Source organism: Beta vulgaris, chromosome 2, assembly GCF_026745355.1.
Source record: "Beta vulgaris subsp. vulgaris cultivar EL10 chromosome 2, EL10.2, whole genome shotgun sequence".
Taxonomy (NCBI): domain Eukaryota; kingdom Viridiplantae; phylum Streptophyta; class Magnoliopsida; order Caryophyllales; family Amaranthaceae; genus Beta; species Beta vulgaris.
The window spans coordinates 52,815,581-52,839,011 of NC_079203.1; the positions used below are offsets into that span (position 1 = coordinate 52,815,581).

General features: G+C 34.2%; 3 protein-coding genes across 4 annotated transcripts; 2 read left to right on the plus strand and 1 right to left on the minus strand.

Moving 5' to 3' along the window:
- Positions 1 to 1,296: 1,296 nt before the first annotated feature.
- On the plus strand, positions 1,297 to 8,188 carry LOC104906001 (caffeoylshikimate esterase). Of its 2 annotated transcripts, none has more exons than XM_010694683.3 (9): positions 1,297 to 1,566; positions 1,665 to 1,909; positions 3,438 to 3,467; positions 4,283 to 4,409; positions 4,539 to 4,685; positions 5,475 to 5,605; positions 5,700 to 5,831; positions 6,104 to 6,202; positions 7,734 to 8,188. In XM_010694683.3, the coding sequence occupies exons 1-9, from the start codon at positions 1,503 to 1,505 to the stop codon at positions 7,971 to 7,973; spliced, it is 1,215 nt and encodes a 404-aa protein (XP_010692985.2). In that variant the 5' UTR covers positions 1,297 to 1,502; the 3' UTR covers positions 7,974 to 8,188. The 2 variants fall into 2 exon arrangements, with proteins under 2 accessions (XP_010692985.2, XP_010692993.2); XM_010694691.3 differs by having other exon boundaries at positions 1,298 to 1,562.
- Positions 8,189 to 9,767: 1,579 nt separating this feature from the next.
- Positions 9,768 to 13,794, plus strand: LOC104905994 (pentatricopeptide repeat-containing protein At4g32450, mitochondrial). Its single transcript, XM_010694670.4, has 2 exons — positions 9,768 to 9,933; positions 11,476 to 13,794. Exon 2 carries the CDS (start codon positions 11,509 to 11,511, stop codon positions 13,438 to 13,440), a length of 1,932 nt encoding a protein of 643 aa, XP_010692972.2. The 5' UTR covers positions 9,768 to 9,933; positions 11,476 to 11,508; the 3' UTR covers positions 13,441 to 13,794.
- A 4,069-nt stretch (positions 13,795 to 17,863) lies between these two features.
- On the minus strand, positions 17,864 to 20,946 carry LOC104905984 (3-ketoacyl-CoA synthase 6). Its single transcript, XM_010694659.2, has 2 exons — positions 20,134 to 20,946; positions 17,864 to 18,914 (listed from the first exon to the last, which is right to left on the minus strand). The coding sequence occupies exons 1-2, from the start codon at positions 20,830 to 20,832 to the stop codon at positions 18,141 to 18,143; spliced, it is 1,473 nt and encodes a 490-aa protein (XP_010692961.1). The 5' UTR covers positions 20,833 to 20,946; the 3' UTR covers positions 17,864 to 18,140.
- Between the last annotated feature and the right edge of the window lie 2,485 nt (positions 20,947 to 23,431).

Genomic DNA, 23,431 nt, shown 5'->3' on the forward strand with positions numbered 1-23,431 from the left:
TTTAAAAAAAAAATAGAATTACTCGCAGGTTAATAGAACTTTTGTTAAGGTAGCTTATAGCTAGTGTTTTGGAACAGAAATACATGTAATGAGGGTGCTGGGGGATTTGTCTAACTTGGGTTCTATTTTTTAGACTGAACTATGCTGAACTGAATTGAATAAAAACTGTGGGAGGAAATTGCTGAACTAAATACGCTGAATTGAAAATAAGTTTAAAAGAATAGGGCCTTAGTTGCCATGTCTTTAGATTTTTTTTTTTAAAATAAATAAATTAAAATTTATCAAAACTTTCCTGATGTATATTAATTTTGAACCCCTATAATATCAATAACATCCTTTTTCATAACAATGATAGCATAATCTATTCACCTTCTTTAATAACTTCAAAGTCTTATAAGTCAGAATAAGTTCCAAGAACTTCTAATACGTTAGTACAAAATAAGACCGAATAAAATTCGATACATTTAGATGAAGTTCAATAAATTTATACAAGTTTAGAGAAAAAAAGGTGTATGCACTCTAAAACAACTTCAAATTAATTTTGTTGAGAACCATCTCATGACCCAAGCATAATCTACTATTGTATACACTGATTAGATCAACAAACTCGTAAGCATTTTTGAGACTTAAATAGGTCATATTCACCTTATTTTTTTTTATCAATTTACCCAAACTAAACTCATATGAACTTATCGAAGTTTATATTATAGAGTATTTGAATTCATTACAACTTACCTAAAAGTTATTGGATGTATTTAGTCTAAACTTATTAAACCTTATATAATCAAAATTAATTAGACTATAAATTTATTTCTTCGATAAGAATGTACCTTTATCACTTAATCCGACTCGGGTTAGTGAATTATACACTTTGGGTGGGAATGAGAAAAAGATAAAAAATTGAACTAACAACCTTTAGAAGGTGTAATTTATCGTTCTCACTACTAGACCAAGAGCAATGATATTCCCATACCCGGTATGTGCCAATACCATGGCATTTATGTAATTTTGATGACAAAAGTAATACTAAAAAATTATATATTTTTTTTCATATATTTTTTGGGAGGGCTTGTTAGTTGAAATCTTAAATCATATATGGGCAACATCAAATCATATCAGTTCGCTATTAAATTATATATGAGTTACATCTAATCATATCAAGTAACTGGTATGGGAAAAGTTGTCCCATACCGAATATGGGACTATACTTTCTCACTAGACCAACCTCAATCAATATGGTCAAAATTAGTTTCTTAGCCATAAAATAGAACTTTAAAGTATACCCTATACAACTTAAAGAAAATTAAAGAGTACACCCACAACCACAAAAGTTCCTTGAAATCTCTTCTTTCCCTATTTTGCTCACATTCCACTCCTTTCCTATCTCTTCTACTACCATTCATTCAAAACCCTTTTCTCAAATTTCCCTCAACTCAATCTTCCTTTTTTTTTCCTTCCAAAATTACATTTTTCTTAGTATAAAAATCACTCCTTCTTCCCACATGGCGTTGAAATATACAAAGTCATACTCCACCAACAACGACGACCACACTACTCTTGATGTAGGTACATATATATCGAATCTTTTGCGCACTTTTTTAAATTTCCCGTAATTTATTCTGCAATTTCAAGCAATAATATAAACTGGGTTTTGATTAATTCAGCGAGAAAACGAAGAACTGGGATTAATTGCTGTAATTTTGTCGTGCGCAAGAACAACACCACGAAGAAAGAGAGCAGAGAAACATCAGTACCCATGTCTTCTTCTTCTCTATCTTCTAAATTTGATGGAATTTCTGACGAACTTAAGAATATTCTCGACGCTAATATGGATGAAGCTCCTGCTCGTCGTCGCGCACGTGAGGCTTTTAAGGACATTCAACTCTCAATTGATCATTGCTTGTTCAAGGTCAATTTTTTTTTTGTTTGATTGTTGTTTTTTTGGATGTGTTGATTGATTTTGGAACAATGTAGTTACAAAAAATGTACAATACTGTAGAAAGATGAGAACTTTAGTAAAGATTGGTTGTTGTTTAATTGTAGTTTGCAATTGAAGTATTACAGTATGAAAAGAGAATAGTTTATGTTGATCTTTGTTAATGTGACATTGGGAAATTAGTGGTATAAGATTAAGAGGGTATTTGGTATTGAAAAAATTGATATAGGAAGCGGATTCAAATAAGCGTTTCCATTTCTAATTGTTTGGTACGAGTGTTAAGTAACAAATAAATACCGTTTTCGGAGGGATTTACAATCCCCATTTGTTACCCTTGTCAAAATAGTGGAAACAAATCACGTTTCCTTCCTCGATCATAAACCTCTCGATTGTTTCCATTCCACTAGGATACCAAACAACTATTAAAGGTAACAATTATTATTTCTATTTCCCCTCCTTATCCAAATCCTTTCCATTCCGTTTCTATTAATCATACAAAATGCTCCCTAAGTATATGAATTAAGGGGATTTGGTATGTTTATGTGGATGAGGGGTTTTCGAGACGGACACTTGGACATGTACCCGTGTTGGAAGAGAGTGCCATGTTAGAGAAGTATGATTGTAGTTGTATGTTACTTAGGTTGTCGTTGTCCAAGGTCTGGCATGATTGAAGTTACATATTTATGTGGAGTACATAAAAAGGTTGGAGTTTGTTGTATTTATATGTGGGGATGATTTCTTAAATGACATTAGATAAGTATGTGCTTGGATGATTGTATATTGGACCTGAGGGAGTTGGTCTTGTGTGGCTCAAGTAAAATACAGTGTCATCTAGTGTGGCATTGCGAAAGTGGCGCGTATTGGTTGGTTGATATCTGCCTAAAACATTGAGTTCAGGAGTGAAACACAAGCATCAAAGGCCAGATTGTTATAGGCTTTTGGATTAGTGTCACGGTTCTCAAGCTGTTTTTTTATTAATTGTGTAGCTTAAGGTCAATACAGTGTCATTTAGTATTTAGATTAATGGAATTGGCACATAATGGTTGGTTGATGTCTACTTGACTTTTTGTTTTGAGGAGTAAAACACAGCATAATTGGCTTAACTGTATTAGACTGAAGCCTACATTTTTGCTTATGGTCTAATTTTCGCTGTATTTGTGTCTGTACTCTAGGAGTCTAGGGTACAAATTGTTGGTTTGATGAAGTGTATACGAATTGATTGGACTGGCTTCGTTAGAACTATTTCGGTTTTGGCATGAAACACGTAAATTAATTCTATTAAAAAATTTTCAATTCCTGGTATTAAGAGGTTCTGCTCATGGATTTCAACAGTGGCTTTTGTTGATATTGTGGCTTCTCAAGTAGATAGTGTCTTTGCAAGGATTTATATGGGCTAATTAGGTTGCCTATCATTTTCCAGAACTTTTTTTTTTCTCCATTTTGGAGCGTATTCTTTTGGATTAACAATTGTTTTTGTTTGTCCCTTTCTGATGTGATACAGATGCCAACTCAAGGTTTAAAGATGGATGAGGTAACGATGCGATACTCTTGAATCTTTCATAGAGTCCTGCGAAATTCAAACCACATGTCTAATGCCCAGCGAAAAAAATAGGCACATTTATGCTAATTGCAAAGCATATCTAATAGATGAAGACTTGCTATTCAGTCTATGTTTAACTATTCAGTACTGCAACTTCTAGTACTTCTACACTATATTCTACTTTACAGTGTGTTTTTTATTGTGGATCTTTGGCAAAGCACTTTTAGCTAGTTTTATTCTGTAAATGGTAAGGCTACATATAACTCACCCTTTTTCATCCAACCAGAGTTTGGATTCACAATCACATGGGTATTGCTGCTGGTGTTGTAATTTAAATGGGTACAAGTACAACCGTACAAGTATGCATTGAAAAACTCTATACGGCTTAATTTCAGTAAGCTGAACAAGAGATAGAAGGATTTTGCGTCTCACTTAGAATTAAGTTGTGAAAAGCCACTATCACACTTATTGGTCAAAACTTTAGCTAACTAACTTTTAGCCAAATAGCCATATTTTAATCACTTTACAAGAGCTGAGCAAAAGGTCATAGAATTTGGCAAGTGACCTCCAAGGGACGGTTATTTAACATGATTCTGGGGTCGGTGAAGCATTGTTCCAGTGAGGGAAGAGGGGCTGACTGTTCACTGTCAATCTGTCATCATGAAAGGTCTTGGATTGCTGTTCATATAAGTTCATACTAGCAGAAAGTTGTCATGAAATTTAATTCTTAAAGTGGCATCCCGTCCACTAGTTGTTATTGACCTTATTGTATATTGTCTATACACTTTGCTATTTTTGTGGAACAGAGTTATGAAAAGAACTCAAAAGGTTTGGAAATTTTCTCCAAAACTTGGCGTCCAGAGTCATCTCCTCCAAAAGCATTAATTTGTTACTGTCATGGCTATGCAGACACATGCACATTTTTCTTTGAAGGCAAGTACCTTGTTTCCTGTGGGTTTGAACTTTGAAGTTGATGTTTTTATTTATGATGATGATTCATATCTTAAAAAGAAAATCATCTCAATTATAAAAGTTCAATCTTTCTATGGTGTTAGTTTGCAGGAATTGCTAGAAAATTAGCTTCAGCTGGATACGGGGTTTGTGCCATGGATTATCCAGGCTTTGGCCTTTCAGAAGGTCTTCATTGCTATATTGAAAGTTTTGATGGGCTCATCGATGATGTTATTGAACACTATTCCAAAGTCAAAGGTAACCATGGACACTTATCTGGCTACTCAAGGACTTCTCTTACCCTCAATATATTCCCAGGAACGTTTGGTTTTAGTGATTCATGTAGATGCTTGGATTTTATGTATTCTTCCCGCTTTTTTTTTTTCGCTATTTTGATTTATATAAAAAAGCTGAAGTTGAACTGGCCAGAAGAGATGCCAACACAAAGTGCTATCAGCAATATATAATGACACTGATGACGGGTTCAATCACAAACGGAGAATAATCTGTCACTCTGCTAACTTTTTGTTGATTCTTTGTTTTTCGGCTCTGTGATATGTCTTTCATTTATTGATTATATATTTGGTGGAAAGAAAAGCGAGAATATTCTCATTTTCATTGTCAATGGTGTTTATTATTTCTTTTTTAATAATTTTATTTCATGATACTATGCTTAAGTTTTTTGTGGATTCTTTTTTTATCCTTGCCAGGTGTGATGGAAAAAAATGATAAGAATCTTGCATACAACTTTTTGATTAAAAGAGTCGATATTCCTACACAATGTAATTGAAATCTTTATGTGATTATTTTTTCCCAGACATGCCACATCAGTTAAATCAGAAGTAATTAATACTGATTTTGAATTGTTTTCAAAAAATTCTTTTTTTTATTGTTGTGTATAGATAGATAGATAATGAAATCCATGCTGTCAAGTTGGGACTTTCTCGTTTTGCTATGATGGTTAATCTTTGGAACCACCGGATTTCTTGTACCATGTACTATATGTATATAAGTTGCTGAGTGCTGATTACAAACTTGTTCTCGCAGAAAAACCAGAGTTCTGTAACCGTCCTTGCTTTTTGTTTGGACAGTCCATGGGTGGTGCTGTGGCTCTTAAGGTGCACCTGAGGCAACCCAATGCGTGGAATGGCGCAGTTCTCTTGGCACCCATGTGCAAAGTACTCACCTTTCATGAAGCTATTATTACAAGCCCTAGCTGTTAATTAGTGTTGCAAGACTCATGCAATTGATGATGCTTGTTCTTTTGTGTAGATTGCAGATGACATGTATCCTCCATTCATATTGACCCAAATTTTAATCGCATTAGCTAAGGTCCTTCCCAAATCAAAATTGGTTCCACAAAAAGATTTAGCCGAGTTGGCTTTCCGTGAGAAGAAAGAGATGGTTAGCCACTTATTCCCCGGCTCCTTCTATATGCTCTTCCTTCCAATATATTCATACTTATGATTGAATGAAAATAAATGCACTAAACTTTGAAGGAAATGTCTGTCCAGAGCTTTTGTATTTTGGAAAATATTTTTGAAATTCAATTTTTTTTAAAGAAAGCATGGCACATAATTTGTCATATTTTCCTTCTTCCTAATTTTTTTGTCATATTGCAATGCTTGGGCTTGTGCAGAAGCCTAACATGTCTTTGCCCTCTTTCTTGAGTATAGGCAGATTATAATGTCATTTCTTACAAAGATAAACCGCGACTGAAGACGGCTGTTGAGATGCTTCAAACAACAGACGAGATAGCTGGCCGACTGGAAGAAGTATGTGTTTCCTGTCATCTTATCTTTCCTAGTTGCTAAACTTAACAAGCAATAAACATTGCCTTAATAATACACTATGTTACTCGGACTCGAATACTTTTGTCAGATACATGTATGTGTCTGATTCAGCTTATCTGTGAATTTTTTTTCCCATGATTTTGGCCCAAAATGAAGTGTCAAAATACCCATAGTCCGTACCCATGACAGACACGGATACTTGAGGTCAATTGAAGAGTTAGAGTAAACATAATAATACAATATGTTTTTGATGATAATTATAACATGGAAAACGTAGTAGTGGATGACCTTTCAGGTTTTCTGCCAACTGTAAGGACAGATGAATAATGCTATCTCTGTTATCTGAAGTCCTTAGCTTGTGCAGATGCGTTTCTTCCCCCCAAAGATTTCTTGATTTTGATAGTTGATCCACAGTTTTGTGGGTGCTTGTGCTCTATATGTTAAGAGAGATGAATTCAGGTAAGGAAGGAGGTTCTCGGTTGCATCCTTTGGTATATAGCTAATCATAGCTAATTGCATACAACATGTCTAGGATCAGAATTCCTGTTCTTGATATGTGCTGCAATCTTCGGTTTTTAATCTCATACAGATAATTATGATATTTAGATACCCTAGAGTACCAAACATTGGCGTCTAATTATTTAGCACAGTTCAGAGCTGATCTTAGGCTGCCAGGCTGGTCGTGACCAAAATCCAGCCGTTTTGACCTTGGCGGAGGGCCTAGCCACATATCTGCCTGAGAATTATGTCCAGCCTTGAAGTAGGGGCCAAGCGGGAAAGACCAATATGGTCTAAAATTGCAGTTGGGGCCACACTATGCTTGTTCAGCTGTAAAACAGCTACTACCACCAAAGGTGATGAAAGGAAAAAGCTACTACTACCAACTATGAACTATTGCAAAGATGGGTGAAATCTTGAACGTCACCCCTGCTATTATTTTTGGCAAAGTATGCACCACAGTCAGATGTTGTATTTTGCAAAGAAAGAAATTAATTTAAGTTGATTGTGCAGAGATCTTGATTTTAGATGGTTACTACCCAGTAGGCTAGTGCAAATGATCATAGAGATCCCCATAGACTTCCTCCATCCCGAAATAGTTGCTACAATTCTTCTTTGGGATGTCCCAGTTCAGTTGCAACAAACTCTTTTTGGTGAACTTACTTCGGCTTCACATTCATGCACCCCTTTTTCTTTCTCTACCTTTTCAATTCCTTTATTAATTGTGCCAAAAGTGATTGTATAAATTTTGGACGGAGGGAATACTTCCCAAGAACTTTTTGTCTTCGTGGGAATTCTGCTATCCACTGTACCCCTTGTGGCCTTGTGCAACTGCCATAACAGTAAAGTTCTTCAGCAACACAGGCTTGTAGTTTCAATTTTCAAGTATCTTTTTATAATCTATACATACATCTGATTTCTCATACAATCTGCTGGTTTTTCTTAATATTTTTTACGGGGGCACATAATTTTACTGCAATCTTGCTCATTCTTAATCATGGTTTTGTCTTAAAAGGTCTCATTGCCGTTGTTGATCCTACACGGAGAAGCTGATGTAGTGACTGATCCATCGATAAGCAAGGCATTATATGAGAAAGCAAGCAGCAAAGACAAAAAACTTAATCTTTACAAAGATTCATTTCATGCACTTCTTGAAGGGGAGCCAGATGATGTTATTTTTCGTGTATTCGACGATATCATCTCTTGGTTAGACGACCATAGCATGATAGATGATGTTACTCCTATTCAGAGTTGATCTCTCACTTGAGAGAGAGGAATTTTTTTTGTTTGTTTCTAATTTTTGATTCAGGTCTATTTGTTTTGTACAGAAGGGTAATAATGGTTTCTGGGAATGTTTATTAGATGGTAGAAGGCTAGAGGCTAGCATTCTTTTTCAGTACTATGTTGTTATTTTCTATATGTGAATATGCAGTTTATTGATGAAGTTGTGAGAAAGATGTATTATTTTAATGGTTTTAGAAGCACAATTTTTTTTAAAGTTGGAAAGATGGACCTACTGAACTGATACCTCGCATAGGTACAACTAGCTAGCTTTGCAGGTCGAATTCCTTGGAGGAAGGGGGGATGGTAAGGGGAACCTCACCCCCAAAGTGTCCCTAGTGCGATTCAATCCCATGACCTCGAAGTCATCATGAGGCCAAATTTTTATTGGTCAAGCTTTTCTCAAATGGCTCATATTTCTCATCATGATATCTATAATAATCAATCGATTTAAAAGCATATATCAAATATTGGCTAGCTTATGAATATATATCTATAATACTTTCTCAGTTTCTTTTTAAGTATAACAATTTGACTTTTGAATTACTCACACACGTCACTTTGATCGTATTTTTTTTTACTAATATATAAAAATAAAAATGATCATATAAGATGATGTTGGATTTGTCTAAATAAATATTTCATAATATCAATTTTTTATAACTTTTACAAATACATAATTCGAGATAATGATGATCAAATTTGTGAGTTGGCAAACGTGAAAGTCAAATACGGAGGTTAGTATCTTACAAGAATATAAAAAGAAGAAAAACCTATTTTCTCTAGTGTAATTATAACTTTACTTTCTCCTTAGAATTGTATTACAATTTTGAAGACACAAATTACAACATTTTTCATAATATTAGAAAGTAACCTATCAAAATGTCGTTATAATACACAACTATTTACATATCACAATTGTAACTTAAGAAAACCAACGTAGATACCATCTAGCTTAGATTGCAAAGTTTCAACATTCATGAGACTCGAGACCGTATTCATTCTCAATCACTTGATTAATTAGCGTATATCAACCCCAGGCAAGTACACAACTATTTGCATATCCCTATTATACTCCCTCCGTTATTTATTAGTTTACCCGTATTTTTTTTTGGGATGTCCCTTATTAGTTTACCTATTTCTTTTTTCTATTTTTGGAATGAGACCATTAACTTTCATCACACATACATTCACCTTTAATATAAACTAATAGTTTCTCTTTCTTTCCATGATCCACAACATCATTTCTCCTCAAACTCTGTGCAAAAAAAAAAAAGTAAACTAATAAAGACCGGAGGGAGTATATGAGAACTCTTGATGAGTTTAATATCCACCTTTTTTGACCACTATATCCCTAACTAGAATAGACAACTAAAATATCTACCACTCTATTAGTTTAAAAAATAAAAATAAAAAGGAAAAAATATCGATCAAATAAACTACTCCCTCCGTTTCATATTAATCTACACACTTTGACATTTTACACTATTCACAAATGTCACTTTGACCATCATTTGTGATTTATACGCGGATGAAAATATAGTCATGTGGGATTCTGTTAGATTCATCATAACATGTATTTTATTAATATGTACTTTTTACAATTTTAACAAATACAAAACTAAAGATATATGTCTTCAAAGTTTTGCATTGTCATGGATAAAAAGTGTAAGTGTGTAGATTAAAATGAAACGGAGGGAGTACAAAACAATTACCAACTCATCTTTCGATTTCGCACGCATAGTGTGTATATAAGTGTAGTCACAATAAAAACGAGCCATTGAGCAAAAAGCCCAAAATTTAGATCCAAACTCCACAATCAGACATCCTTACTTTCACACTCTCTCTCTTCGAAACTCAAACTAAACACAACTCAGAGAACCGAAGGAACAAGAATCGCCGCCGCAATCGACGTCGGAGCACCGCAAATTCGCGTAATCACACTTTCATTCATTATACATTACTTAGGTTTAATATTTAGGGTTTAATTAATTATTTGCAATTGATTCTCATTTTTGGTTTATTGTTACTCATTTTCTGGTTTTGTGTAAATTGACCTCTATGATAGTAACAACAATTGATTGTCTTATCAATTTTATCTAGGGCAAATGTTTTTCGTGAGAATGTGATTGTAATTAGTGAACTGTTATAGCTTAGAATATGAACAACTAATTGGTTTTGGAATATGTTAATTGAACAATTGATTGCATTAATTCTCATATGTTCTTTGTAATATGCCCATTTGCAACTTCAGCTTTAGTTCAAAATTTGAATGAAAAGTTCATTTTTTAATAAAAATCTACAGTAGATACGAAACGATATGTTTTTGTTTTTAAGGGTATTCAAGTGCTTGCAGTTGTAGAGCTGTTTGGATTTGTTGATATTTATGTTCTTATGTGTTGTAGAGGATTTGAGAACTCCATGATTAAGGGGAGCGGTTTTTTCACTTGAATTCTCTTGAACTTATCCGAACTTATTATAACTTCTGGAAGTTCATTTTATAAGGTGATAAAACTTATTCGAACTTATTTGAACGCAATTGAATTTATATGACCTTGGAACTTATGTTTGTAAGGTGAAGAGAATGCACCCTTATTGTTAACTCTGTGATTAAGGGGTGCGGTCTCTTCACTTGAATCCTCATGAACTTATTAGGACTTCTTGAAGTTCATTTTTTAAGGTGATAAAACTTATTTAAACTTATTTGAACTTATCTGAATGTAATTGAATTTATATGACCCTCTAACTTATTTTTGTAAGGTGAATTGAATTCTGTGATTAAGGGGTGCAGTTTCTTCACTTGAATTCTCCTGAAGTTATCGGAACTTATGAACTTATTAGAACTTCTTGAAGTTCATTTTATAAGGGGATTAAATTTATTTAAACTTATTTGAACTTATCTGAACGTAATTGAATTTATATGACCTTGGAACTTTTTTTTTTTAAGGTGAAGAGAGTGCACCCTTACTGTGCTTATATATTTAGACTTTAGAGTGTCTTTCTTGTACAAGTCAGTGAAAGATTATATCTCCAATCGAATGGTTTCCAGAACTTGACTTCTAGTAGGAAGGTCTGTTTGATGATAGACTGATTAGTGAAAAACAGATACCAATATACCATGAATTAAGCGTACCTCCAGGAAGATTTATAATGTTATAGCTTTCACTGCTTTCATTCTCAAGAGTGGACACTTTCTGCTGCATTCAAATATTAATGATTGTATAATGTTCAAGTTATTTGTAGGTTATTTTGTAATACTTAAATATGATAGGCTGTGTTATTGTTGTATGATATGAGTGAGGTGGTTCTGTTATATTTAGGAGCATATTTATCTGTTCAAAGAAGAGGATTTTTAGCTTCATTTGGCATGTTCATGTTATGCAAACCTGTGGACTTTGTTGGAGGTATCATACAGCCTAAAAGAATGGCCCTTGTATTTTGTCTCTTTTACTGATTTGTCTCTTTCATTGTGCCAGGACATTAACGTGCAAATTTGAGTGTACATCCAGATGAAAAGATATTGGCCGCTCTTTTCCAAACTCAGACGGATCCATAATCAATATTCTGGTCGACATATTAGTTGGCGTTATGACATTGCAACTTTTCAAAGAAGAGGCAGAGGAGATGCACCCTATAATTTCTGTGCAGGAAATTCCTTTTGCGTTAGACAGTATTCAAGTCTTGGAGTAAATATGGTTCAAGCAACTACCAATGATAATTATTTAGATGGGTTTAATAAAATTCCTGAAAATCTTAATGACTTTCATAAACCGAGTGACTCCAGTCCCAGGGCAGGAACTGTGGCTTATGGTCAGAATATAGGACACTTTCAGCATCAGTCTAGCCCAACAAGTCATTATACTACAAATGACTGGACGAGTGCAGGAAACCTTGGTCATCATACAATGGAAAAAATTGAAGCAAATGTACAACACACTGGATACTCTAATGAAGGGAAAACTGCAACACTTCAGCCAATTAGTAACCACCAGACTGCGAGTAATATGTATATGGGGAATGCAGTAGCTTACCCTCCTGGTGGTTACCAGCAAGAACATGTGGACAATAGATCGAATTGGAATTCATATCACCAAGCAAATACCTCTTTGGCAAGTTCTAGTGGGTATCGTGATGTTCGTGCGGCCCCACGTCAGCAGAATTTGAATGGAACTTACAATCCTAACATAGTTCCACAGCCACAGGTAAGTAATACCCTTCACGGGCAATCAGCTGGAAATGATGACTTTGATGATGATAATGATGTTGAGGGCACACTTGAAGAGTTAGATGCTTTGTGCAAGGAGTGGGATCTTGCCCATGCTGTGAGATCGATGACAAAAATAAGCAAGAGGGGGCTTTTTGTAGATATGCCTCACTACTTGATTCTAATGGATGCATGTGGGAAGGCCAAAGCTTTAAAAGAAGCAAAAGATGTTCATCAGCATCTTATCAGGTTTAATTCTCCTGTTAAAGTAAGCATTTTTAATAGGATTTTGGAGATGTATGGGAAATGTGGTTCAATGACGGACGCTTATAACACATTCAAAAATATGCATGAGCGTAACTTAACATCATGGGACACCATGATTACTTGGTTTGCCAGAAATGGTCTTGGAGAAGATGCCATTGATATGTTCACCAAGTTCAAGGAAGCAGGATTGAAACCAGATGGTCAGATATTTCTCAGTATATTTGATGCTTGTGGAGTTGTTGGTGATGTAACAGAGGGATTGCTACATTTTGACTCAATGTCCAAGACGTATGGCATCGCTCCAACCATGGCTCACTATGCTAGCATAGTGCACATGTTTGGCAGTGCCGGTAATCTAGATGGAGCATTAGAGTTCATCGAGAACTTACCTGTGGAGCCAAGTGTCGATGTCTGGGAAAGCTTAATGAATATTGCTCGAGTCCAAGGAAATGTAGAAATCGGGGATCGTTGTGCTGAAATTGTGGAGCAGTTGGATCCCACTCGTTTGACTAAAGAGTTGAAAGATGGCCTCGTACCCATTAGGGAAGAAGCCCCAAAGAAGAAGGTGAAAAAGCATAATCCATTGGAACATACAAAGCATGAATACAGAGCCGGTGATAGATCACATCCAGAGAATGACAGGATTTATACAGTATTAAGGGGGTTAAAAGAAACAGTAAAGGAAGCTGGATATATAGCAGAGACCAAATTTGTTCTTCATGACATTGATCAGGAGGGTAAACAGGAAGCTATTATGGCGCATAGTGAGAGACTTGCTTGCACCTATGCACTTCTTACTACTGCACCACGCATGCCACTTCGTATCATCAAGAACCTTCGCGTTTGTGGCGATTGCCACAATTATTTCAAGATCATTTCAGATATTGTAGGTAGGGAAATTGTCATGAGAGATGCTAAGAGATTTCACCATTTCAAAAATGGAAAATGTTCCTGCAATGACTACTGGTGAATGAATATTCTTTGACATCCGAAGGTAATAACCTTTTCATGTTATGTACTCCAATTTTGTATTTGGCAATAGCATTTCCTTTCCAAAAAGCTGGTCATTATGTGCCCAAGTTTTTATTAGTCAATAGCGTATATCACATTTAGTTAGACACCAACGCATTTAGTCGCATGTTTTTACTTAGGGCGAGTTCTCTTCACTGGAACATGTAAACTAACTTCATTCGACCTTGTTGGCCTTGATGTTATCTTAGATAATAGATATACATGAAATACATCTATTGGAACTGATCACCGTTATTTGGCCTAATCCGCTTGGAAACTTATATCTTAAGTACATGATTATCGTTTTTCTGAATTACTTCAAGATTTTTTTTACAGTATTGTCTTTTTACCGCCACCCACGAAACAAGTTGTAAGTGCACAAAGTCTCTGTACACAGTTTCAGTTCAGTTCAGCTCAACTACCTTTCTCTCATAGTTTCACTTCAGTTCAAATCAGTTCGGATTTCATCCCTAAAGAGCAGGATCGAAGTGCAGCGATCAATAGTGTACACATTATACACATCCAAATCAAATGGTACATAGAAGGTCAATATAATTATGTGGTTTAAACTTTTTTTTTTTTGGTCCTTTTATTGGTAGGTAATGTTACTTCAGAAAAAAAAGGAATTTTCAACCGAGTAAACATTGTCCAAATAATATTTTGATATGTCAATGACCAATTCCTTTTAATTGTCATTAAATTAGCCCAACCAAAAATTTGCTGGAAATGTATTAGTTTTCTGTTGAGAAGTATGAACTGGAGTGGTGTACTTTTGCTGAGATATCTCAAACCAAATTAAAATAAAATTAATGGTAGATCAACTACTTTTTATGGTTGGATCGCACGGCTGAATAAATTCTGAAAATTGATGTGCGGCAAAACTGTGAAGGTGGCTCCCAACCAACCTCCACAATTGTATGGTGAGTTTTAATATAAGACAACACGAGTAATAGGAGTATCACATTATTGGTATTAATATTGTTATGATAGTGACATTGTCACATAATTTTTCAACTTAGCTATGTTCGCAACGCATTTCAGTCACCTTAAATGAGTAGGTATTAAGATTTTAAGTCGCCTAAAATAAATAATAATGTTTGAAGTAATAGTGTAAATAAAATCTCAGTCCAAAAAATTCACTGAAATTGAGTTGCTATAAAATATAACTTGTCAAGAATAGGTGTTGAAATTTTCGATTACCTTCATTTTAGTAGTTGCCTAGTGGCTAGTTGGTGTTAGAGACTAGTATCTAAATTTATTGTCGTACATATTGATATTACGGTTAGCCACTTAGGAACTTCTTTGTTGATCCAACTACCCAAAAAAATAGGAATATTTGGATTATCTTTTCCAAATTGGCCACGCATTGTCCTGGTTCCAACATATCAAATTATTTTGGATGGCCCAACATATCAAATAATTTTTATTTATTTATTTTATATATATATTATGTTGTGAACTTCAATGGCTTGTTTGGTATGCGATAATGAATAGTGTCAAGAAATTATGTGCTTATATTCATTGTAACTCTATAATGTGGCAAGAGGATATGATGTTTATTTATGATAAGAAACTCAACATGGTTGATTATCACAAGTTGGAAAATCTAAAAGAGGGCCTAGTGATTGAAGATGTTATGATCTTTAATTTTAATATAAAAGTTAATGGCTCCACAAGTGAGGGAGACTCTTGATAGGGAACACATGAATTTGTCCTTCATTAAAAGAGGAGTGAGGAAGACTAGAATAAGATTTATGTATGTATATTGGTATTTGGTGGGCCAATTTATCTATTCCTAATTAGTTCCAAGAGGAATCTCACCGAGTTTGTATATGATCAGGTTCTCCGTTATAAAAGAGTTAGAACTACATATACACACCCAATAAAGATTTATTATGGAATCAGAGTGAAACATCATAACACATTATCAATCTCTAAAGAAGGTATAAGTTCATTCAGTTACTTATTTATGTTCATCTTATTAGTACTCATTTATAGTTTATCCACATTTAGACATCATTTGTATTTACGATGTTGTGCATAGGTTGGGTTAAGGGCAATGCTATATCTATCAGGTGAGTAGTTAACCCACTAGAAATAGAAATTTAAATTAGTTTTATTTATAGTGGGTTTTTAACCCACTGGGTAGATAAAGTTTTTTCCATTGGGTGGTAAACTGGTAATATGATGCTAAATGTCCAACTCTCATTTCTTATTGGATCATCTACTCAAAAGAGGAAGAGACATAGAAAACCTTCCTCTTGCATTAAATTCCATATACAAAATTGCAAAAATGAGTGGAGTATGCATGTCGGATTAATCTTGGGTATCTTTCACTATTAAAACTTACAACAGGGCTACCAGTTGAAAGTGTAAGTTATGGAGCTTTCTTTTGAAATAGATAGAGAGAGACCTACAAGTTATTCCAGTACTTTGAAGTAATTTTGGGGGGTTGCATGTTGCAGCCTCCACTTAAATTTCCACAAAATTATGTTCGCAGTCTCCCATGAAATGTCCTCTGCAGTTACTCCTTTGTCTAGCTACTTGTCCTATCCAGTCACGAGTAGTATATATATTACTTTTTTTTCCCTTTTGAAAACCCGTGGTAAAATGAATTTCTTCTGGACTGCCCTCGCACAAGACAAGGCCACTCATCCAAAGGCCCAACAATCCCCAAACCCCCCTTCGTCCCAACAATATTGAAATTTTGCTTCCACCAAGGTTTGACCCTTGGTCTCTCATGTCGGAAATAGGAAGTCATATCATTGAACTGATTCTTGATATATACTACTACTATTTTGGGTTGGGTTAGGTCAATAGTATAATCGAATAGTATGATCCCATATCAGATAACATTTTCTATGTGTACTGCCTTTGACTAGCTAGCAATCCATTAACACTCTTACTTTTGACTATGTATCTTAGAACTTTAAGGTTATTGACGAGAAACAATGCTAGTTGACAAGTCATATTGAATTGTATTTTTATTTGGGCCGATGATAAACAAGTTGAAAATTACCCAATTTAAATCTGAACCAATTCAACAAACAAGTTGGAAAGTAAACTCAACAGTAATTGCATTTATTTAAATATACAATTTACTTTTAGTTTAACCCATTTAATAATAATTGTTACTAAAATATAAATCGAAATTAAACTAATTATTTACATTTACCAAGCAATGTTTTGAGATTTTCTAGATAATTGAAATACCATGTTAACTTCGAGTTGGAAATGAAAACCTTAACTTGACCCTTTTAATTAAATAGATCAATGAGGTTAACTAATCAAATATGCTGAAAATCCAAACTCTAAACTTTACTATTGTCGAATTAGGTTTAGATCAGAGTGGTTTATCGGGTAAACTTTCCCACCTTAGCAGGAAGTTTCAATGCCCTTCCCCCTTATTACCTTATAATATTTAAGAGCAATTTATATGATTTCTTCTTACCTTATTTTTTTTAAAAAATACAAAAAACATGTTTGTAATATTTACCTCCTATTGCTATAAACTTTTGCAAAATGAACATGTCAACGCATTCTCATGTTTAGTTATCATAATTTACTTTACTATGACCAATTAAACTACCATGTCAATCATGTCAATAATACACAAAGATCTTGTCAGCAAAAAAAAAAACAAAAAAAAAAAAAAACAGGTCAATGCAATCTCATCTTTAATTTGTAATTTTGCTACTCTGGAAAATCCCATGTCTTTAATTTTTTTTCTGCCTTTTTGCTTTTCATTCTTTATTATTGTGATTTATTATGTTGCAAAAGTTGATTAGATTTGGGACCCAAGATCAGAACTTGATGTATCATTTTTTGTGTATAAAAATAATTCCACCAAGTAATAAATGCATATTCTACTCCCTCCTCCCTCCGTCCTATAATATAGTGCTTATTTCTTTTTTACATGGTCTCCAAGACGTAACTTTGACTTTTAATATTTTCAATTCTGTATTAATAAAAAATATAAATAGTTCATATTATGAAACTACACAGTGAGACGAATCTAACAAGATCCCACATGAATATGTTTTTTTATATGTACAAATGAAAATATTCGGTCAAATATTTTAAAGTTTGACCCATCAAAATGAAGTAGGTACTATATTATGGGAAGGATGGAGTAATAGAAAATAAACATATAATATCAAAAATGAAGTAGGTACTATATTATGGGACGGAGGGAGTAATAGAAAATAAACATATAGTAGTATGAGAACTTTATAAAATTTACTATAGATGAAAGTTGGTTCATACGAAACTTCAATTTCCATATCTAGAAATAAGCCAAACAAATATAAGTTGTAAGTTATTCTACTTTCAAAGAAATTTTAGTGTTAAGTTACAACTAACCAACAATATCATGACAAATGTGAAGATAACGTAAGATTCTATAAATTTTCCTTGTGTGATATACAACATGGTACGTAGTAACTAACAGTAACATGCATAGATACATGATAATCGGTTTCATCAGAAACCTTTAATTATGACAACTAAATTTTAATTAAAATCATCACTAAGGATCTTTTCTCCCCTGATCTTGTAATATAAATAACTAGATATAGTTAATCAACAATTGACAATATATATGAATATAATGACAGAAAAATCAAGATACAACTTTTTTTTGTTTGTGTAAATGTCCTTCTAAAGCTTCACAACGTCGGGTATATAGACTGGGTATCGGTGGATGCAATCATCCCAAGGTCCTTCAGTAGGTGCTTTGATTGTACGGTTACACTTCCAAATTGCACTATTACACTTAAATCCGCTCCCAAAAGCTATTTGCCAAACACGGTCTCCCTTCTTCATCCTTCCTTTGGCCTCGATGTAGCTAAGCTCGTACCAAAGGGAGGATGAAGAAGTGTTCCCGAACCTATGTAAGGTCATCCTAGAAGCCTCAACATGTTCGGCGGAGAGTTGGAGGTTCTTTTGAAGTTCGTCAATTACAGCCCTACCACCAGCATGAATACAAAAATGCTCGAATGCTTGCTTAAAGTCTGGTATATAAGGTTTCCATTTTGGGTTGAATATCTTCCTTCCGATGAGCGAAAAGAGGAAGAGGACTTGCTCGGAGGTTGGAAGGACTAAGGGACCCATCGTAGTGATATTGGATTTTAATGCATCACCGGCTATTGCCATGAGGTCTTTCTGGAGGGAGATCCCAACTTTTCCCTCGGGATCTTCCTCCTGATAGACAACTTTAAAAGCCTTGTCATCCGCACCCTTATGGGTGCGGATGACATGAAGGAGTTGATATTTGGACCTCTTTTTTTCCTTGCGCTTATTTGATAAAAGCATGGCAGCACAGCCCATGCGGAAAAGACAATTAGGTAACAGCATAGCTCGCTCCTTCCCTTGATAGTAGTTTGGGGTTATGATCTCTGTACTTATCACCAAGGCATATGAATTTGGGTGAACCTGCATCCCATTATAAATTATAATAAGTAGAATTATAACTATATAAGCATATGGAACATGATGAAAAGAAAAGTTACTAGAGCTATAAAAGAAATACTTATAAAATTCTCTTTTAAGATGGACTGTACTTGATTCAAACTAAAACAACCTAATGGACCTATTATATCAATTAGACACAATTATCTGTTCCTCATAAAAAAAGAAGTTAATAAAATTTCCACCTTGGAAAATTTGAAGACTTCATTTTGAAATAAGTAAAATAGTTCTGTCAAAAAACTCTCACATACAAGCTAAGAAAGAAGTGTTTCATTTATTTTAGAACGAAGGACATATATTATTGACAAATAATTTAAGCAATTGAAATTGATTTAGAGTCAATTTTTTTATAAGCAACTCAGATAGCCTGTATATCTGATCAGTCCAAGTACTACTACCACATGCCATAAATAAATATAGCTGGAGTATTAATTTATGCTGACTTGTTCCTTTATTTAAAGGGCCTCCAAATTAGTGAACTACCTATAATTCCACACTAAAGGACCAATAATTAGTGAAAATTAAATGCATATTTCAGATTTTTTTTATGTTCCAACAATTACTTGCAAGAAAAATATCTACTACAATTATCAGGTAGTCCATTATTTTAGAAGCCATATAATTTTTGAAATTCTACTTCATGAATCACGTATTTCTTAAAGTATGTTAGTAAATGTTACAAAAAATTATACTATTAGAATTAATTTTAGACAATTCCTTTTTCATTTTATCAACATACAAAGTAACCAACGGTTAAAATTAAACGAAAAATTGGAGTATTATCCTTGACAGATTAGCTCGGTGGTGCCTAAGGGAGAGGAAAAGGTGACAAATTGGGGGAGTCCATTACCACCAAGTAAAGGAAATAGATTGATGAGAGGTTCAACCAAACAAAAAAAAAAGAAAATCGGTAATTAATTTCGTTTTTTAAGACACAAAAATCATGAACTAAACGTGATTTAACCGGTTATTATTTGCTCTCGAGCATTTGCCAAGGTCCCACATATTTCATGAGATAGGTAGGTATTTGAGTTTGCTTCTTACCAGAAATTGGATAGGGAATCACATGACTATGATAAGTTATAATAGTATAAATATTATCTAACCCAAAAAAAAAGTACTCTCTATCTATCGAATAAAAAAAATAAGGAGCTAGCATAAATATCGACTGATAGATAGTTACCTGCAACAGATCCCGTGCCAAGTCCACAGATATAGGACTACAACTGCAACCCATGCCAGACAAGTTAAAGCTCTTAATATTACTCCTAAGCTTGTATTTATTAACAACCATGGCAGATAGTGATGGAGTTGGTGAAAATAAACTGCAATTCACGATCAAAATATCGATATCCTTAGTCTTAACTCCAGTTTTTTTCAATAAATCATCAACAGCAGAAAAAATAACCATCTCCGCCTCATTTCTAGCCGCCTCCATGGTAGGATTAGGGTTAAGATAATGAATAGCCGGTGGTAAACATGTCTCTTCACCTAATCCAGAACGCTCTAAGATCCGCATTTGAAACTCTACTGCTTTTTGGTCACCCTTCAAATTAAGCCTATTATGTTCCATAAAAGTTGCAAATGGAACTCGAAAAATATATGGAGGCTTAAACAACGCGTAATCCACAAGGTAAACAGGTCGCGGTTTAGACATATAATAAACCGTAAGAATGAAAATTATTAGAAAAGTGGAGCATAAGACTTGTATAACATCCAATTTGAGTGAATTAATGAGAGAAATAATCTCTTCGGGTCCGACCCGAAGGATCTCTACAAGTATCCCTGCCATAACGGGTACAAGTAGTAGGCTTAAGAAATGGTTCACTAGGTAAGTGTAACCTAGCTTCACATATTTTAGCCTTACTGAATTTGTTACCATATTTTTTTGTTATTGTTTATATTTCCTACTACACTACTTGTTTTGTTTTATTTTGGGAGGAGAGAGAGTGAGAATTTTTAGAATTTTGTGTGTGAATGAGCTATAGGGCAAATGAAAGAGGGAGAAGAGGGCATATAAAGAGAGAAAAAGAGAGCAATGAATGTGGGCAGATGGGAGGATATTGAATGGAGGTCTCAACATCTTGCAACGCTCTCTTAGCTGGGGGTCTTTATTATATTCATACAACTATTTGTATATTTTGTTGTCTTTTCTCATAAAAAAAAATGTGGTTGTGCAACTGCATGGACTAGTAGGATTTCAGTTGTAGCTAGGGTATCATACATCATAATCATATAATATAGAGGATTTCAGTTGTCATACAAGTATATAGTAAGTTATAACTAGTTATTGGTCCTGTTTGGTGATTAGAGTTTAGAGTTTAGGCAATGCTTCAGTCGGATCATTATTGACGCATAAAAATCTCATTTTACGGCTTAAAGTTTAAAATAATGGAGTAGATTTCGAAGTTATATTGCCTTTAGTTCCATAGTCTCTAATACACTACGGGCCTGTTCTCCCCAGTTTATTTTCAGTTCAGTTCAGTTCAGTTCAATTCAGTTCAGTTTAGTTCAGTTTAGTTCAGTTCAGTTCAGTTCAATTCAGTTCAGTTCAGATCAGTTCAGATCAGTTCAGTTCAGTTCAGACCAGTTCAGTTCAGTTCAGTTTAGCTCTTGACAATACTTTTACTCTCACATATCACTATTCATTTCAGTTCAGTTCAGTTCGGTTCAGATCAGATAAGTTCAGTTCAGATCAGTTCAGTTCAGTTCAATTCAGTTCAGTTCAATTCAGTTCAGTTCAGCTGTTTTATGCCGAAGAGAACAGGCCCTACCTTGACAAATAATATCATTATTTATATATTTTTTCAGTTTTATCAAACTTTAATATATTAGAATTATATATTGAGATGAATCTACAAATAAGGGGTGTTTGGTTGATATATAGAGTTTTGGGGTAAAAAGAGATATTGAGATGAATAGAGAAGTTTGACTAGTTGAAACCTCTAAGAGAGTGTTTGGTTGAGATAGGATTGAAAGAGAGGTTTGAACCCCAGAACTAATTTTGAAAAAGCTACTAGTATGAGCTGTTTGGAAGAGAGGTTTTTGAAAATAGTTGTGCAATGACTAATATATCCTAAAGTTGGTAAATTTTACTTCATTTTACCAAAAAAAAAAAATCCACCAATAAATTAGTCCAATATCCTTATTGGCCATTTCACCTAATAATGTATTAATCAGCTAACAACTATCTACCAAACGATTTCACACAAAACAACTAATACAAACAGTTAGTCAAACTAGCTAATACAATCAGCTAATGCAAATATTTAATCGCTAACATCTAATGCAAACATTTAACTAACGCTAACATCTAATGCTAACCGCTAACCTTTAATTACAAATCAGGTTCTTAGAGTTGAGTCACAAATTCATAATTTTTTATTTACATTGGCGAGAATTTACCATCAAATTTTTATAATGTTTGACTCAAAGTTAAACATGACATTTTATTTGCGAATCGAGATCGGGGGCATTATATTTGGTTTTTAGAGAAAAACGGAAAAAACTTAATTTACCCACTACTAATAAGATTTAATGTATAGCGGAATTTGATTCACCATAAACAATGAATATGTCTTTAATTAATGTTGATTATAGAAATTCCAAGATCAAGACTTGTAATAACCGTTTTTAGACCACAGTAGTAAGGCGCATTGAATCATAAGATTTACGTGTTGATGATAGACTCGTTTGACAACACTTTTGACAAATATGCATAAATGAAAATCAGCTATACGAAATTGGTTAGATGTTTAAACTAGTAGTACTAATTAAGCACGCATGGCAGCAAGGATTTGTAAAGAAAGTAATAAACTTTCTGATCTTGATGAAAAACAAGTTTGTGTTTCTGGGTTGTTTAACTCCCAAGTTTTCTCTCTATCTCTTTCAATAGAAGGCTGCGCCTCTTTTTGTTACACCCTATCTTTACAGCTCTACATTCATATATATATCTCTATACAAAAGACCTAGATAAAAGCAGCTATACACAAAAGTATAAACAGACAAAATATACTACCAGACAAATATCACAGCTGTCTAAAGTTGGTCAGAGTGACCCATGATCCTAGGTAGATTAGTGTGCTCATAATTTGGGTGAGCTGTAATAGGCTGAGGTGTACAGCTCCCATAGGCAGCATAGTTCTTTACCCCCCCTTCAAGTTGGACTTGGTGGGCAGAAACAAGGCCTAACTTGACACAAAGAAGATGATGTTGTTGAGCAGATAAGGATTTTGTCATGATGTCTGCAATTTGAAGAGCAGATCTGATGTAAGCAGTGGAAAGAAATCCTGCATCAAGGTGCTCCCTGACATAATGACAATCAACTTTGAGGTGTTTAGTCCTCTCATGGAACACAGGGTTGTGTGCAAGATAGTGTGCTGAGATGTTATCGCAATATAAATGGATAGGCTTAGGCACATGGCAAAGAAGATCCTCAAGAACACCATCCATCCATACTAATTCAGAGGTAGTTTGAGACA